This window comes from Protopterus annectens, chromosome 11.part0 (assembly GCF_019279795.1).
Source record: "Protopterus annectens isolate FY-2018-M chromosome 11.part0, PAN1.0, whole genome shotgun sequence".
NCBI classification, from domain to species: Eukaryota; Metazoa; Chordata; order Ceratodontiformes; family Protopteridae; genus Protopterus; species Protopterus annectens.
The window spans coordinates 853497832-853516979 of NC_056745.1; the positions used below are offsets into that span (position 1 = coordinate 853497832).

The 19148-nt window shown below is 38.9% G+C and overlaps 1 protein-coding gene across 2 annotated transcripts in view; it reads left to right on the plus strand.

Moving 5' to 3' along the window:
- HGF (hepatocyte growth factor) overlaps positions 1–19148 on the plus strand; it is a 1211563-nt gene that overhangs the window by 1123893 nt on the left and 68522 nt on the right. For both annotated transcript variants that reach the window (XM_044088269.1, XM_044088268.1), the window contains exon 16: positions 15609–15715. In XM_044088269.1, the coding sequence (XP_043944204.1) occupies positions 15609–15715 (107 nt within the window). The remainder of the gene's footprint in view (positions 1–15608; positions 15716–19148) is intronic.

Sequence of the window (19148 nt, forward strand, 5' to 3'; positions counted from 1 at the left end):
TCAGACCATCAGAAAAGAGAAATGGACAGTCAATTCCTAAGTGAAAGACCTGCTCTGGTAGAGCTTTTAGTTGAATTTATAACAGAAACTGCTATTAAAAAAGGAATAATTAGTAGGGCATGTAAAATATTGCACAGTACGAATAAGAATTGATCAGAAGAGGTTCGAAAAGATTAAGAAGACAAAAATCGATAAGCAATTCGCAAGAAAAAATGGCAGGACATATGTATGGCTCCCAATTTGCAACAATGTCTAGATGATTTAGGATTTTTGCTTTTTTTACTGGAAAGGCTCACCCAGACTCTGCTACATTTTGTTATGAGGGAAAGATTAGTTTGCTTTTTATTTGTTGCATTTTGTATTACTTTATTGCCTTTTTCTATTTTGTATACTGTGATTTGTTTTCTTTACACTGTGTTTTACTTGTATTCTGCTTTTAACTGCAAATCAAAACTTGAAAAGAGACCACAGCTCTGTCTCTAGTGTGTCAGACAGAAATTAGAACAGATCAATTAAGGAGTCACACATAAGTTACAACAGGTCAGTTAAGGTTATTCATCTGTGAACTGAGGGGGAGGAGCTAGGAGCTAAATCATCTGTTTAAGGGGTAAATTAAACATTTCATAGCTTTACTGGAAAGGCTCACCCAGACTCTGCTACAGTTTGCTATGAGGGAAAGGTTAGTTTGCTTTTTATTTGTTGCATTTTGTATTACTTTATTGCCTTTTTCTATTTTGTGTACTGTGATTTGTTTTTTTACACTGTGTTTTACTTGTATTCTGCTTTTAACCGCATATTAAAACTTAAAAAGAGACCACAGCTCTGTCTCTTGTGAGTCAGACAGAAATTATTCTCACTTTCCCACCCAGTTACTGTTGTGTTCTTAAACACCACTGTCTTTCTAGTTGCCTGCCCTTATGTTAATTTGACCATATATCTCATTTCCTCTATGCTTTTACTGGCTGGTGTGAGTAAGCACAAAATTATCATTTTGTGAAATCACTCCCATTCAACTATTTAAATTTATTGGCCATCCTATTATATTCCATAGTACCAGAATACAAAAGTGACCACCCCCTTTCAATCTATCTTGCTGTTATAAAAATAGTGACTGTCCACTAAAACTTAACTTTTTAAACAGGTAAACTTAAGTTACCTACTTTCACATCTAATTCCTCTAGTGCACACTGCAGTGTTTAGGATAAACCATTTTTTACCTTACTGGCTGATCTGAGTAAGCAGAAAATTATCATTTTGTGAAATCACTCCCATTCAACTATTTAAATTTATTGGCCATCCTGTTGTATTCCATAGTACCAGAATACAAAAGTGACACCCCCTTTCAATCTATCTTGCTGTTTTAAAAATAGTGACAAACCATTTTTTTTCATCTTACCTTTAAACATCTATTGCAAGATCACCAGTTATTGGAGAGCCCACATTCTGCCTCTCGGTAGTCATCTTGGGATTAGTGCTTCTGTTTTCTCCTGGTGAGAGATGGAGTGCAGTTACATTATTTCCTGGAGACTGCTGATCACCAGAAAGCTTAATAAATGCTTTATAGGCGACAGCTTGGTATCTGTGCTTGTATTCTGATCCTGGTAAGAGTAGAATCAGAGTGCATTGATTCCTGACTCTTTCTGGTTGGAGAAAGAGTGTCTGTGCTTAACTTACCTGATTGGTCTGGTTGCTATTCAAGGCATCTACCAGAAAAAGGCTACAAGCCTGCAGACCTTTGCATCATCTGAGGCAAGACTGTGGGTCACCAATCAGGCAGTGTCCTGTTTCTCTTCTTGGGAATAGTGCTAATATTTTGCTTCTGGTGAGAGAAGAAGCAAAGGAGTATTGTATCCCAACAGACTGAAGCTGTGCTGAGACCAGCATTAGTAGTAGCCAGGCAGTAGCCATTCATGTGACTCCCCTCTTTTCATCATTCTTGACAAGCTACTTCTTTATTTTTCATTAAGTACTGCTTGATTTCTTTCTAACTTCAGAATATCTGCCTAAATACTTCTTCCTTAAATTTTCAGGGTCTGCATATTTGTTTCCCCTCAAGTGTTTAGCAGTGCTCTGTGCAGACTCAGACATCTTGAATGACATTTTTTCCTGTAAAAGGACTATATAAAGAAACAGCTCCAGTACTTAGTAATAATGATCATCCCCCCTGGCATGTCTAATGGTCAGTTTCCTGAGCTTTCTCCTATTAACCTGGTGAACTTAGGCATTCTGAGGCAGTGTAGCAACTCCCTCATGTACACAGACAACCCTCTCCTCTTACCTCCCAATACTCAGACTTGTGAGAGATGCACTTATATATCCAAATTGGAAGCCATGCACTCTCAAGCCAAGACCAGAATAGCTGGTCAAGAGGAGGAGGTCAACACCTGCTCTACATGCAACACATAGCTTTCCAGAACACCCACTATCACAGATCTCATATAAAAGCACAAACCACACACACACCTTTGTGGAGGCTCTCAATAGAATTCTGCCCAAACAGCAGAGACATCCAAGGCAGAAACTCACTCAACCACCAGAACACAGCACAAACCACAAGACACATAGCTTACCTACACAGTGTGCACCTCAGCCTAAGCCCCTAAGGCAAAACAGCTTGCCTAGTACACTAATCATAGATGACTCAATAGTGAGGCACACTGATGTCCCATTAACTAGGTTGATAAGGAGAAGGTAACAGTCAACTGTCTATCAGGTGCCATAATCTGACACATAACATACACACTCAATTCACTCCACAAGTACAAGTATGATTTGTCACTGTCCATGTGGGTGTGAATGACCTGAAATGCACCTCCCTGGACTACATGAAAAGAGACATGGAGGAGCTTTTCGATTATGTGGCCCAGGCAGGTATGACCCTAGCCCACAGCAGCATCCTACCATTGCCTAGAATGATACCACAATACAAGCAGAAAACAATTGACTTCAACAATTGGCAAAGTTTCTGGTGTCATTCTAAGGGGATCCAGTATCTGTCTGTCTGGGATGACATGATTGACAGACCTCAATGCTTTGCCAGAGATGGCCTGCATCTGTCACCTCTGGGTTTCTGGATACTGGCTAAGGCTCTTGCCACCCCTGTAGTGCCTTTTTAGGTGATGTTCCAAAGACCAAATTACCACCATAACTGCTATAAATAAATGCAGTCTGAGGCTCATGCTGCTCAATGCTAAAAGTCTAAATCTCAAGATGCACTTGCTCGAAGCACTCCTCAAAACGGAGAACATCAGCATTTGTGCTGTAACGGAGACCTGGTTTAAAGCAACAGAAAGCACCCCTGCACTACCAGGTTTTAACTCATTCCACACCTTTCAACCCGAGAACATGGACCGAAGCTCCAAAGATGGTTGCATCTCCATATTCATAAAGGACATGCACACCTCCAGACTAGTAGCCCAGCATAATACATCTGAGGTACTTCAGGTACAACTAACATTGGGTAAGATGGTGATTCAGGTTGTAGCCTACTTTAGGTCTCCAACCATGTCCCAAGACTCTCACTCTACATTCCTAAGTACCCTGGAAACTATTAGGGTCCAACCCAACACTCTCATACAAGGTGACTTCAACTACCCCTCCATCAACTGGGAAAACTACTCATGCACCAATACACTGGCCCAACACTTCCTGAAATTCATCAATTTCTATGCCTTGGACCAGCTCATTATTACCCACACTACAGGAAGCAACATCCTTGACCTGGTCATTACTAACATGAGCAATCGTTGCTCTACACCAGTAGTCAATTCCTCCCTGGTTAGATCCGACCACAAACTAATTACCATGGAAATCCACATCTCACCTACACACCCCGCAAAGGAAACCACCATGAAAAACTTCTCCAAAGTTGACTTTGGGCTCCTAAAAGCAGAGGTGGCTAAATTCATGGCACCCATGTCAATGGAAAATAGATGCATGACTGCCAAATCATACATCAATGTATTGTATGAACACGTACATAAATGTATGGAACTAGCCATACCCAACAGAACCAAGACACTCTCCTCCAAAAAAAGGGAGCCAATCACGTGGTCCCCTGCCATTAATAAACTCTACAATAGAATGAAGAAACTGTTGCAGAAAAAGGTGAAGTCCCAAGACTGGAAAAACTCCCTTATTAGCCTCAACAAAAAGTTGATATCCCTCATCAAAACCTCTAAAGCCAGCTATGAAGGCAGAATTGTGGTAGACACTAAAAATAACCACAAAGCCTTCTATAGTTATATCAAGAATCTCCATAGCAATACCCAATTTTGCTCTGAGTTACTGCACAATGATACCTCCTATACTGAGCCAACAGATATTGCCAATGTACTGGCCTACAGATTCAGTGCCAACCATCTCTCCCCCCAAAGGACCAATCACAATACCAGAGGAATGCCCAGCACCCAGGATTACTGCAGCAGAGGTTAAAGTTGCATTGTCCAAGGCCAATAATGCAGCTTCCATGGCACCTGACAATATCCTTAGATGTGTTCTACATGAACTACAAAGTGAACTGGCACCACATCTGTGTACCTTTTTCATTCACAGCTTCACTTCAGGCTTTGTCCCTACCAAATGGTGCTCTGCTACAGTCATCCCATTCCATAAAGGGAGAGCAACTACAGACCCTGGGAATTATCACTCCATTAGCCTGAGTCTGATATGTAAGCCTATGGAGTACATCATTATGGGCCTAATTAACAAGGATATAGGGAATCTCCAAACTCTAGATCCCACTCAGTTTGGTTTTGTGAAAGGTAGATCATGCCTGCTCAACCTGGTTGACCTCTTTGAGTCAGTCACCAGAGCTGTGGATGAGGGCAAGGCAGTTCATACAGCCTACCTCAATCTGGCCAAGGCCTCTGATACCATTCTCCACTCATGAATTATTGATAAACTCACCAAACTAGGCATCAACCCCTATATCACTAGGTGGGTTGCAAACTGCCTCACAGATAGAACCCACAGTGTTTAAGTAGCAGACTCCAAGTCAGACTGTTTACCAGTCACGAGTGGAGTCCTACAGGAATCCATTCTGGGTCCTCTCCTGTTTGCCATCTACTTCTCAGAAGTCCAGGCCAACACGGAGGGAGTCTGGCTGACCAAGTTCACAGACAACTGCAAGCTGGGAGCCATTATTAACTCCACAAGTGATGTAGACATCCTGCAGAAAGGCCTCACCGAGTCCAATGACTGGTGTCAAAACCATGGCCTTAAGCTTAATGCCAAAAAATGTGTCATCATCCCCTTTGGGAAAAACTCAGTTCCCACTAATTACTACATCAATGGGAGCTCACTGAACACTGAAGGCAGTATAAGAGATCTGGGGACACAGGTTGACAGCAACCTCTCCTTCAAGCACCACATTGCCACTGTGGCCAGAAAGTCCTTCTGTGTGGCACATCTCATTACCAAGAGTTTTGCATCCAGGAAGAAAGAGGTCATCATCTCTCTCTACTCTTCCCTCATTAGGCCAGTCATGGAGTGTAATGCCCCATTTGGCACATACCAAACTAGACAAATGCAACAGCTAAAAAGGCCACAAAAGTACTTCATGAAGAGTATCCTAGAACTTAAGCACATGTCCTACATGGACAGACTCAAATAACTTCAGCTATTCTCTGTCTCATATCATCTACTAAGAGGCGATCTCTGCTTGACTTCAAAGCCATGTCTGACCCAGCTCTATTAGAAATTCTGCATCTAAAGAAATCTCAATCCCTCCACACCACATGCTCCAGAGACCTCAACCTCATTACCACAATCAACAGAACCTGTTGGAGGGACAGGTTCATAACCCAGAGACTGCCCATGCTGTGGAATAGACTTCCCATACATGTCAAGCAGAGCACCTCACTGGGTCTCTTCAAGAGAAATCTTGATGAATGGATGGGAAATAGAAAGTTCACCCCGGGAATCATCCCAGTGGCTCTACTTGATAGAGGCACTGGGAACTAACATCGGGCGGCACGATGCCAGGACACTTATATAGGCTAGGCTTGTAAAGGCTCCAGGGCCATTAGCCTAGTACATCCTATGAAACTATGAAGAAGTGTTTGCATAGGCATTTTTATACCCTAAGTAGAATCCAGAGAATTCTTTCTTAGGTAGATGGCACATGTTGGAGGTGTGATGGATCATAGCAGATTACTAGGCTATCAACCCAGAGGTCATTTAAAGCTTAGCCATTTCATCCAAATATAGTACCATAGAAATTTAGCTAATATACAAGATAGCATTTAGTAAAGACTGCCCATGTCCAGGAGGGCTGTGGGCACTATTCCTGGTAAAAATTTACGGTGCCCCATGCACTCATCCACGTTGTATTTGAACAATGTCATAGAGGTGCACTGTTTCACATGGATAGGTAACAGCCTATTTCATAGATGCAGCAGTGGTTTGGATATAAATCTGTCCCTCCAGCATGTCCTACTTAAGTCGCAAACCATATTTAGGTCCCTGGAATTGGTAGCCCTAGTCCTGTTTGATTTACAGATATGCAGCAAGTTCATTAGGTTTGGGTCTGAGATTACGCTGTAAGCCAGGCATAAGTCTCCTTTAAGAAGTCTATATGATACAGAGTAAAGTGACAGGGACTTTAGTCAGTCTGTGTATGGCATGTGCTAGAGTCCCTTGATTTTCATTGTTAGAAACCTCTGAGGTCACTCCAATTGATGCAGGTACTTTGTACGGTACATGCTGAATGGGGAGTTATACTCAATCATGGGCTGGATTAGTGCAGAGTATAGAGGGCTTATAACTTCTTTTGCCCTCGAGCTGATGCCTCTTCTAATCAAGTGTGCTATGTAGAAAGCCTTCCTTACTACAGTAGACACATGGTTGTCAAAGTTAAGGTTGCAGTCAACTTGTGAATCTAAGTTCCTTACCAATTGATGGGTACTTAGGGTATTGTTGTTGATTTGATAGAGTGAATGGTCATTGTTTGTGCTGAAGAGAATGATGATGCATTTCTTTGCATTCAGTTTGATACCATTAGACCATGACTAGACTGCGTAAGACTCTCCTGAAGTATGCTGACATCATTTGGGGATTCAATAATTGCACCCATTTTGCAGTCTTCTGAAAACGTGGTCAGCCACAACCCATAGTTTTAACCTTAACTTCTGAGAAGAATATACCAAACAGTAGAGGGTCCAGCACTGACCCCTGTGGCACCCTGCTGGTAACAGGTCTGCTGGTTGATGTGGAGTTTCCCACTTTGATAGTGTGTGTCCGGTTTATGAGCCAGTTAGCAACCCATCTTACAATGAAGGAGCTTACATTCAGTTTGCTAAGTTTATCAGCAATGCTAGAGTGTGACATTGTGTCAAAAGCCTTTGGCAAGTCGAGGTATGCTGTTGTGCACATATTTGCCCTCATCAATGGCCCTGGTCACATTTTCGAAAAAATCCACAAGATTTAACAGGCAAGATCTGCCCCTGATGAAGCCAAATTGGGTAGGACCCAGGGTTTGGAGGTTACCTATCTTTATTTATGAGGTCTATAATAATACATTCCATGGCCTTACAGATGAGACTGATCAGGCTTATGGGTCTGTAATTTCCTGGGTCTATTGCTAGGCCACCTTTGTGAAGGAGAATAACTGTTGCTGCTCTCCATTCCACAGGAACAAAACCTGTGGTTAGACTATGATTGAAAACGGTACATAAGGGTGATGCTAGTTCAAGTTTTAGCCTGCTTAGAAAACAGCCTGGGATGTTGTCTGGTCACATAGAGGCTGTGTTTTATGCCTTCGGCAAGGCTTTGATAACATGTTCTTCAGATTTGTAGGGTGGGGGGGGGTGTTTAGGGCAAAATTTGTGATAGATTTGGATGGGATAGCGGAGCATGATTTTCTGTAAACCTGTCTGCTAGCAAGTTTTCTATCTCTGTGGGGTCAGTATGTGTGATATCATTGGTCACTAGTTCTGCATATGCTTGCATCCTAACTTTTAGGCTATGTATGTAGCTGTAAAAGGCCTTATGGTTATCCTTGGCTGTGCTAGCTAAGTTTTTCTCAAAGAGGCCCATAGAGGATTTGACAAATTGTCTTATTTGCCTATTGAGGCTGAGGAGGGTGCTTTTCCATTGTTGGGGTCTCACCTTTGTTTTCATGGACAGCAACTTTTCACGTTTATTGATGCTGGATGTCCACCATGGCAGCTTGGTTTAACTTGGAGCTCTGGCTTTTATTCTTTCTGGTACAGCCGAGTCTATACACTTATGCAAGTGATTGTACAGGGCTTTAGTGTAAGCTTTGATGTAATTACCACTTCCAGCTCAGGGTGGGGCTTGGCATGCATTTATACCTTCACCTAGGAGGGTATACTTTGCCTTGTTGAAGTTTTTTAATCTGATTTAGCCCTTTGTGAGTTCTGGTGTTAGTGTCAGTTCAAAGGTGACTGATTTGTAGTCAGCTTTAACTAATGAGGGTCCGACAGTTGTGGTAGTGAATCCATTTGATATGTTTGTGAAGACCAGATCAAGTATGTTTGTTCCTCCTGATGGGGTACGAATAATTTGCTTCACGAAATTTCAATTAACAAAGTCAAGGAACTTTTGCACTAGCGGATGAGGACTAGCGTAGGTTTCCCAGTTGATGGCGAGATAATTGAAATCCTCCATAACCAGACTGTTTGATAAAATATGGATTGTCCCCAGTTTGGTCAAGTTGGCTTCATGTACGTTATGACCCATGAAGGGGGATCCATAACTGGCTATAACTTGAATGGGGGTCTTATCCATTGTAACCTGAATTTGGAGTAACTTCATGGACTTGTCCAGTTTAACTAGATGGAAGGTGAATTTATCTCTAATATGGATAGAAACACTACCTCCATTGGTTCTCACACATTCATTTTGTGGTGTGAAGGTGTGGAAGGCATTGTAGCCTTGCAAGGCCAGGGTACTCTCTGAGGTCTTGAACCAGATTTCTGTGACTGCACAGACACCTACATCTTCCAGTGAAAGAAGTGCTTCTAGAGTGTGCAGTTTTTGGTTTAAGCTCCTAGTGTTTAGCAGCATGACCTTTATTTTGTTATGCTTGGCAAATTTCACATTGGTAAGTTTGTTTTTGAGATCTTGCCTAAAAAAGGTCCTGTGTGTACGCAAGAGCCTTTGCCAGCAACTGAAATCCAAGAGGTGCCAGGTGCAAACTATCTCTGGCAAAACAGCAAGGTTTGTCAACCATGGCTTCCCAGGCTGACAGGAAATGGATCTCCTTTGATTGACACAAAAAACTAAGCCAATTATTAAAATCAATTGTTTTTTGTCTATACTGTGGAACCATTCTAGGTGAGGGTAGTACGCCGCTCAAGGTTAGGGACATACCTGCCTGGATCATGTAGTCAGAGAACTCGGTCATGTCTCTCTTCATATAGTCCAGTGAGGTACGTCTCAGGTTGTTCACTCTAACATGAAGTATGGCAAGTAATAATGGTACTTGTTGCTGAGAGACCCGAGTGCATACATAATCTGATGAGTCCTGGCACTGGACAGGCAGCTGAATGACTTTCTTCTTGTCCAACCTGGTGAGTGGGACATCTGTGTCTTTCACTATTTAGTCTCCAATGAAAAGAAAATTAGTTTTTTAAGTGTTATACCTTATGGGCTTGGTAGGTGAGACATTGGTGTTGCTATGTGTCATGGGTGCTGTGGGAACTTGTGTTTTGGAGGTCTCTGATGTCTCGGTAGGGTTTTTTGAGAGAATCTCTGCTTATGATGATTTTTGTGGTGGATGCATACTATGTGTATGAGTAGTGGTACTATGTGCATGTGTAGCGGTGGGTAAGTTGACAGCCTCTTCCATGTTATTGTTTTGAGTGTGAGAGAGCATGGATTCAAGATTCTCACACTCTATAATAGAGTCAGTTATTAGTAGAGGGCTGTCAGTGTACATGAGGCAATTGCTACATTGCCTCAAGAGAACCAACTCAACAAGACTAGCAGAAGAAACAAGTGTGGTCCAATTGTCCATAATGTTAGGTTGAAGACTGTTGTCATTGGAGGGGCTTTTCAGGATTGATAAGGAAGAGCTCAGGGGATGGATATTTCTGCCTGGGTTTTTTTTTTTTTTTTTGGTACTTTAATAGATTTCAGATCACTAACAGCATTCCTTTGACTGGGAAAGTACTAAGGATGAGGGCTACACTAATGTGCTACAGCTGTAACTAAGAGAAAAAAAAACTGTTGAATTAATCTGTTTGGTTATGATGCACAATTGTGCAGCAGTGAGCGATGCTGGTCTACATGCAAGCAAGCAGAAACCTGCTCAAATGCAGGGCTTAAATACAAGAAGTTAAACACTTGAAAAAACATTCAAAAGTTTTAAAAGGGCCAATGAGGATGCTTATTCCAAGTCCTAGACCAACCACCCTTCACCAGACAGGTTCCAATCAGCACAGTCCTCTCACTATAGTGCAGAAAGGTCCCTTCCAATCCAAGATGGCCTGGAAAACATGCTCAGAACAAACAGCTACTACAAACAGACCCAGATGCAGCAAACCTGTATCTGGACTATGCTACAGCCACTAGCTATCCACCCCCCAAAAGTGCTGAAGGCTTGGGTAATCTGTGATACATTTATCCCTCACTTTTTGGGAGATGACTGTTAAAGTGAGCAAGTGACAACGGGGTCAGTTTCTATCATCCAGACAACCATGACCAAGCAGTTATAGCCACTTCTTTATACAAGTCAGATGTCTAACTGTGATAAGAGAGGATGATCATGTAATGGATTTCACCGTTGCTCCAAACAGTTTCCATACATTAAAATGTACTTCACATAATCACATTAGTCCTGCAAATCATAAATAATAAGCAAACAGCAGCAGCAGCAGTCAGCTAGTTGTTTTCTTCCACGGAACACAGACAAGGCAATTATATCTACGCTGTCTGTGCCTATCAGGTGTCCACTTAATTAGTTCATTTTACTTCTCACAAAAGCTAATAGTCCTTCAAAGCCAGATATTGATTGATTAAAATGAGCAAATCAAGAAGGTCAGTCACTTTCCAGCCAAACCTATTATTGATGACCATGTAGTATTATTTCACCTCCACAGCTCACACAAACAAGTTGCTACACAATAAAGTATTCGAATCCATGTTGCTTCAGACAAATCACAAAGCAAGAAGAATATTACCAAAAATATCTTGTTGATCACTGTCCGCACAAATTCAATGCCAGAACTATTGCCCATAATACCCCTGCCAGCATTTTTGTAAAAAAACAGTTGAAACATTTCTCACAGCGTCATTCCCCTATTTTTAACTGTCCACACAAATGACAAAGCCAGAAATGTTGCCCTAAATGTCTGGTCAGATGGAATAGTGGTATGTTTGTGTGATTGTTTAGGACAGCATCCTGGGTTTGAGACTTGGCAGGGCTGACTATTTATAGCTCACATGGCTTACTAGTTAATTGCCATGACTATGGTGTATGGGCTCCTGGGTTCAGGATCTGGGACTGACATTTTTTTGAACCTATAGAGAATTCACTCCGGGGATCAATCCAGTGGCACTACTCGACAGAGGCACTGGAAACTAAGGTGGCATGATGCCAGGGTAATCCTATGGGCTAGGCTTTTAAAGGCTCCAGAGCCATTAGCCTAGTACACACCTATGAACCTATGAACCTAAGGTAGATCACTGCCAACATTATTGTGAAAACAGTAAAAGCATTTCTCACAGTACCATTCCACTCATCCCACTGCTCACACTAATCACAAAGCCAGAAATATTGTGAAAATATCTAGCTGATCACTTTTACCATAACATTATAGTAAAAATAACTTATCTCACTGTGCCATTCCCCTCATCCCAACTGCCCACATAAATCTGGTTGATCACTAACAACACTGTTGTAAACAGTTATAAGACTTCTCTCTGCAACTACATCATTCCTCTCTGTCCAGAATTCTGTAGAAGGTCCCTGATATTGTCAATCTGTAAAGCTAGGCATTGCATGTTCATGACTCAAATTCTTCATCTAAAAAAAAGGAACTCCTTCAGGCAGCTTTGTACCTATGCTTGAAAATAACTGGAACAACAAACTCTCCAAAACGAAAAAACAACACAGGCTCCGATCTGGCTAGAATAACTCCAAAAAAGTTTAATGTGAAGCGCTTTTCGTATTCCACCTTTGGAAGACTTCATCAAAGAAAAAAACTTCATACACAGTATTAAAAGGAAAAAGTCACCAAAGCAAAGCACAGTAATTGGATGCAGCCACCATTCAATTAACTAATTAAATACTAAGTTAAATAATTAAAAGTGTTCTGCATCAAAAACCTTTTTCTTGTGTTAAAAAAGCTCATGTCAGCAAAATAAAATCATTAATTTAAAACTTCTGTGTAAAACTTTCATTTTAGAAAAAACAAAAAGCAAAACTGCACTCTAACATAAAGTACAGAAATACTGAATGAAAAGCATAAATGTAAGAAAACATAGTTTTAAATATATGCTTGGAGTGTAAAAGAAGAAAAGAACGTAATAATAATAATAAGTATAAAATGAGTACAAATATAACAACAGACTACTGCTCACAACACCAAGAGGTGGCAGTGTCTGAAGCAAAAATGTCAATAACTATGGACAGGGTGTCAAATACCTAAAAATACAAATACACACAGTAAACTGTGTTCTAAGACCTTAGAGGATCTGTGCTCTAAAAGTGTTGAAAAATGTAAAAACAAATTTTTAGTACTAGACTATAAAAATGTGCAAAGGAACTCAAGACGAAAAACAGGAATAAACTACAGCAGTTATTATTACGTTCTTTTCTTCTTTTACACTCCAAGCATATATTTAAAACTATGTTTTCTTACATTTATGCTTTTCATTCAGTATTTCTGTACTTTATGTTAGAGTACAGTTTTGCTTTTTGTTTTTTCTAAAATGAAAGTTTTAAACAGAAGTTTTAAATGAATGATTTTATTTTGCTGACATGAGCTTTTTTAACACAAGAAAAAGGTTTTTGATGCAGAACACTTTTAATTATTTAACTTAGTATTTAATTAGTTAATTGAATGGTGGCTAAATCCAATTACTGTGCTTTGCTTTGGCGCCTTTTTCCTTTTAAAACTGTGTATGAAGTTTTTTTCCTTTGTCTGATGAAGTCTTCCAAAGGTGGAAGACAAAAAGTGCTTCACATTAAACTTTTTTTGAGTTATTCTAGTCAGATCGGAGCCTGTGTTGTTTTTTAGCTTTGTACCTATATTTGAATGCTGCAATGTGTCTACTACCTCAAAATGTTTAAACTAAGGTAAGGTAACATCATTTGAATGTCAAGTCAGCTGGAGTACTGCCCTCCTTGAGTACCCAATGTTTCACACATACATTTTCTTGTAGCAGGCTCAATTTGTTTATTTATTTAGTTATTTGTTTATTTGCTTGTTTGTTTTGTACAGCACAGAAATATTGTTTTATAAAATAACTAAATAGGAAAAGAGGACTCCTACAAATACAGTTCCCTAGGTAGTCACCTAGTTCACCTGTGCATAAGACCAGCAGCTGACATATTGTGCTACTTGTCACCCTTAAAACTGCTCCACAACAAAAGCATATTTACCCCAGCACAAACACTAGCACAAGCACAAATACACCTCTGCAGTTCTATCTTTTCATACCAGACCACACTAGCATTTTCTACCATGGAGCAGCATGCGTGTTATACATAGAAACCACATGTAGACAAGGTACTGTTAACAAAGTAATGCTAACGTGGCGCATCGGGGGACAGGGAGGGCTGAATTGTTACATCTGCTAGCAGTTGCGTTTTTCATAGTTCTGTCGGCATGCTTTGACTTTGGTTGGCAGACAGGACTGCATTGTCTTGTTAGCATGTGCCATAACATTACCACGATTCACATTTATGAATCAAGCAGATGTTCAGCCCACATACCAAACAAGGTCCATTCAAATTTTAAAACGTACACTGTACCTTATTTGTGAATCTCCCTCCCACCTGTAGGGGATTGATTTAGGTAGGTACAATTGTTTTTCAGGAGAGTTTTATGTGAGTAGTTTTACTCCATGACTACAGGGTGTTCATTTTATAAACTGACCCTTATAAGTGCAAGTGTAAAGCAATACTACAATCAAAATACTACAGCCTTGTTCTTTGACAGCAACATTCCATAATCGCACACTAGAGATACATTAGAATGTCACTCACTAGTCTGATATTCTTAAGCCTGGCATCCTAGTATGACATGAGGGAGATAGTGAGAAAAACTATAGCAATACTTTTTTTTATAGCACTTCTTTATCATTGTCTATTGTCAAGACGTAGATCTCAGACTGAAATTTCTTCAGGATGTACATCTGTGGGTTGCAGTCCTGACTTCCTATGTTGAGGAAGCACTATTAAAGACTTTTTGATTGGCTGAATTCCTTCAAACATAATATGTCTGCCCTATGAAATGCTTTGTTATCTCCTGTCTTCCTGTCATTGTCATTCCATGCCTCAGCAGTCAGTTGTGCCAGCTTATTTTTGGGAATTGCAGAGTGCTAATGACTTCCATGAAATGACTACAAAAAATGTTATTACATGTTAGATTATAGCTGAATGCTGTTATTAATACTTGAGACCTATTAGTGTTTGGTACTTGGATTGCAAGGCAGGGATGTTTGCTCAGAATGGGCAATGAATCAACTAAAAGGGCAAGTACTGCAAAATTCTGAAATGTTAGACTTGGAATAGTACTTTCAAGACAACTTGTATTTTGTAATTTTTTAAATACCTCATTGAATCAGTTTGGTGCATGTTTAACAAACAAGAAAAAAATTCAGAAAATTAATTGATTACAAGCCAGAAACATCAGTTGTGTTTGTTCTAAACAAAACATCTTAAGAAAACAGCTGTGGGCACTTTTCATAATTATCAGTAGCAGATTTTTCTTGCTAATTTTGATTTAACTGCACACTCAGAATGCAGTTTGCTTTTTTATTTATTTATTTATTTATTTATTTTACATTTGCTAACTGGGATGGTTCGATGGGACACAGGTCCATTTTCAGCAGAGGCCTGGGGAGAAAAGCTCCATATTAAAATACAGTATACAGAGAATTTTCAAACAATGTGTTAAAATACAGTATACAACAGAAGACATAACAAGACCTATATATACAGGAACAAATAGTTACGCATGGTTAATAACAGAATAAGTATACAAATTCAATCAGCATTAGGAGAAGACCTTGACTGTAATATATATTACAGCAGGTATAATAGGAAGTGAGGTATATAAGGTTGCAGTTTTTCTAAGACATTGCTAGCATTTGCATGGACTCCCAGTTCCATAATCACTGATAGTACTACCTTTGGCTATGGTAAACTGCAAAGGTGACTAGCAATCTACATAGATAACTGTTATTATGGTATCTTGGTGGTAGTTTTCTATTATGACATCAGTATCAAAACTGTTCATGTACAACATGTACTATGTGGTGGACTGGTCCATGGAAGTATATGGTTTCAACAAGCGAATCTTGTTTGTGCGTAAGTATTTGCATATGTATTTTAGAGCATACATCTGTTACAGTGAAACAATGCCAAGCACCATATAATAGGTAATTTGTTTACTTTTATGTTTCTTTTCCAGACCTGTAGAAATAAGCTACCATGTAAGTTTCCTCAAGTTGCCTAGACTTGGCTGCAAAATTGCTGAAGAAACCAATTGTTCAATCTATGGATGGGGAGAGACAAAAAGTAAGGAATTATGATTTGTTTTACAACATAATTACATTTGTGCAAGTGATTTTCCCTGACTTTTCTTATTACTGGACAAATGTAAATGCAGCTATTCTGAATTGCCAGATGTTACTATTATTATTTAAGAAAGGGTAATAAAATGGCAACATTTCAGACTCCAAAGCTTCCATTAAATCCTGCTTCCTTTCATATGTCATGCTATCAGGTTCTTAATATGGCTGTTTAACAGACTGTTCTTGATGAAAATGAGAACAGAGCATTCAAAAAGTGGGCGTGTATGAGCAAAGCACAGTCATCTTCCCAAACTAAATGTATTACATTAGATTAACTAGTTAGAAGAAGTCATCAGATTCTTACTGACAGACATCTGTCAGATTGTTTTTTTAGGAAGTCTACTGACATTATTCAAATTTGCTAAGGATCACTCTTGAAATTCCCAATTTAGCTGTTCCTATTTCATCTTCCAAGTGCATTATCTGCAATTCCAGGGACGGAAGGAACCTATGAATGTGCCATCAGTTCTCTGAATACTATTACATGGGCAGCTGAAAGAGGCATTGTTAAAATATGGCTAATATTAAGGTACAGATTCTAGATTATCCTGTTAGATATTTTTTTGTTTGGTGTACTAGCTTTAGACCCGTAGAAGCCTTTGTAGGAGAAGAAAAAAAAAAATAGAAAAATTAGCAGTAGGATTATATGCAAACTGTTTCATCATTCCAAAGAAATGATGATCCACGTTCTAATAAAAATACCTACACAGAAGGCAAAAGACTGTCCAGCAACATCTTTTCTATAAACATGACAAATTTGCAGCACCATACATAAATACCAGCAGAGGTGCTAGTAATTTAAGGCACCACTAACATGGCATTTTCTGAAATACAGCAGATGTAGATAGTCCTACAAATGACAAACAGTTGTAAGAAATCTTGTTTATGGTACCCTGTGCTCAGTGATGTTCTTTAAACTGTGTAAAAACATATTTTAGAATGCATGGCTTGTTATCTCGCCTCTTCCAATAATGTGAAACGGTTTTCCTGTCAAGGTATGTGGATCTTTTCCAAAAAAAACCCAAAAAAGATAGTTGGTTAAAATTGAACTGTTTAAATCTCTGCAAAACCTAATCATTTTTTCACCTTCCAGTAGCGGTACCACTGCAACAGCTCATTAGAAGAATTTCACAAGAGCTTTGACTTATTTGTTTCAAAACTATATTTATTTTCTCTTTTGCATTAGCTAGCATTGCATAACAAACTGGCCTGGTTTGAGAAATATTGATTTGGCATCTATAGGATCTTGTAGTCTTCTTTAACATGCCGAGTTCCTCTTTAAATACTGTCTCATGTTTAATAAACACTCCTCTAAACCTTAGTTTCAGAATTTATATACTACAGCTCTTTCAGTTCCAAATGAACTTTTCTCCAGACAGCTTATATACAGCAAGAAAAGTTCAATCTCCTGCTACTATCACAGTTAAGGTTTCCTCTTGTTCCTTGAAAGAAAGTTTCACATCAGTAATGTTTATTTTACAAGTTCACCTGTACAGGTTTCCAGACAGCATCAGATGGATAAAAAACTGTTATTTCTCTGAATTTTAGTGTCATTATAGTGACAGTGATCTCTGTATGTATCTCGCAGTTCAGAGACATCCTTTCTATTTTAATTGGCAACAGAAATTACTTTTTTTTTTTTTTTTTCATTTTTAAACCTTGCAGTATCAGGATCACACTTTACAAATACCAGCAGAGGTGCTAATAATTTAAGGCACCACTAACATGGCATTTTCTGAAATACAGCAGAATTATGATTTGTTTTACAACATATTTTGTCTCCTTTACCGTAAAGACATTAATTAGAAATTGGTAGGATATTAGTACACTAAAAAATCCTAATATTGTAATAAATGTGTTGGAATCACCTTGCTGACTGCAAAAGTCAGTAAGGTAAAGCTTGGTCTTAAATGTGCCACTACCCCAGAGTATCAAAGTCAGTACTTTGGCAGAAGTTACATGATAAGTTAATGCCAGCAGAGATCATTGAGTGAGAAAATTATTTATTTATTTAGTTAGTTAGTTATTTTCTTGTTTATATATTTATTTGCTTTGTTGACTGCAAAAGTCTGAGTGGGTAGAGCCCATTTCCTACAGAGGGCCAAAGACAAAAGCTCCATTAATGTACATTTGTATTAACAGCTACAGTTTCAGGAAAACAGCATTTATTACATGACAAATATATATAGTATGTACTGTTTACATCAGTGCACTGTAAAATGGCTATTAACATATGGTATGGATAAGGAATATGCAATTTTGTTTGAGCACTAGACTCTGGCAATATATGAAAAATTACTGTTATATTATTCACTGCTCTGTAAGTGTCATATAGAAAGTTGGTAGACAGCGCTAGAGGTATACTGAAGAAGAAAACGTGAGAATGAAGTTGTCAAACTGAGTAATAGGAGAGATGGGAGCAATGTATAACAGGACATAGGTACCAGGATGTGAATGGGAAAGTAAAGTATGTGATTAGACTTAAACTAAGATGGTTTTGGAAGAAGTCATCGCTAATTAGACTGCATGTTAGGGTTAATTAGGAGTCAGCCTACTAGGATAGGAGTAGCTGTTAGGCTGGTTTTAGGTTTTTAAAGAAGGGTATGTGAGAGAGGATAAAATTACATGAGGGAGGTGGTTGGAGAAAAGACTATAAGAGACGGCAGTAATATTTAAGAGAGATATGAAGAAAGAGAAGAAGATTAACAATACATTATATGAACTTTGTACTTATAGAAAAAGTCTCAACCTGTTGAAGAGCTTGAGCATGATCAAAGTTGATTAAATTATTGTTTGAGCAGTATTTTATAGCTTTGTATTTTGTTCCAGAGTTTGGAGATGCAAAGGGAGTATGAGTCCTCTGCTGAGCTATTTGGCTATCTAGTGATTCATAAAAGATTTCACGTATCGAAGGACTTTTGTAGGGAAGTATAGGAATAAGATATATTTTAATGATGGGTATTTTTCAGAATAGTAGTTAAGTATAAATGAAGTAATTGTCTTAAGAGTATGTTAGATACAGTTTAGCACTTTTAAGGCATGGCAGTGGTGTGTTCTATGTGCAATGCTGGTAGGATACTTAACAGCCTTGTTATAGCAAGAAGCAAGCTTGGATTCAAATGTAGCATGTAAATTTGTAAGGATGGGTGAAGTATATACACCAGATGGAAATAAGAAGATTGAGGCTAGAGTTTTTTTTTTTTTTTTTTGCTGTGTCAATAAGATACTGTTTGGTCCTATAAAGGAAACCTAGTTCTTATTGGTCTTTTAATGGTTTGAAGTTGTGATTGTCATCTATTACAATGCCCAGTAATTCAATATGGTGCTTTAGTGTAAATAAGTTTAGCACTGTGGTTGTCTCTACAGAAATGATAAAT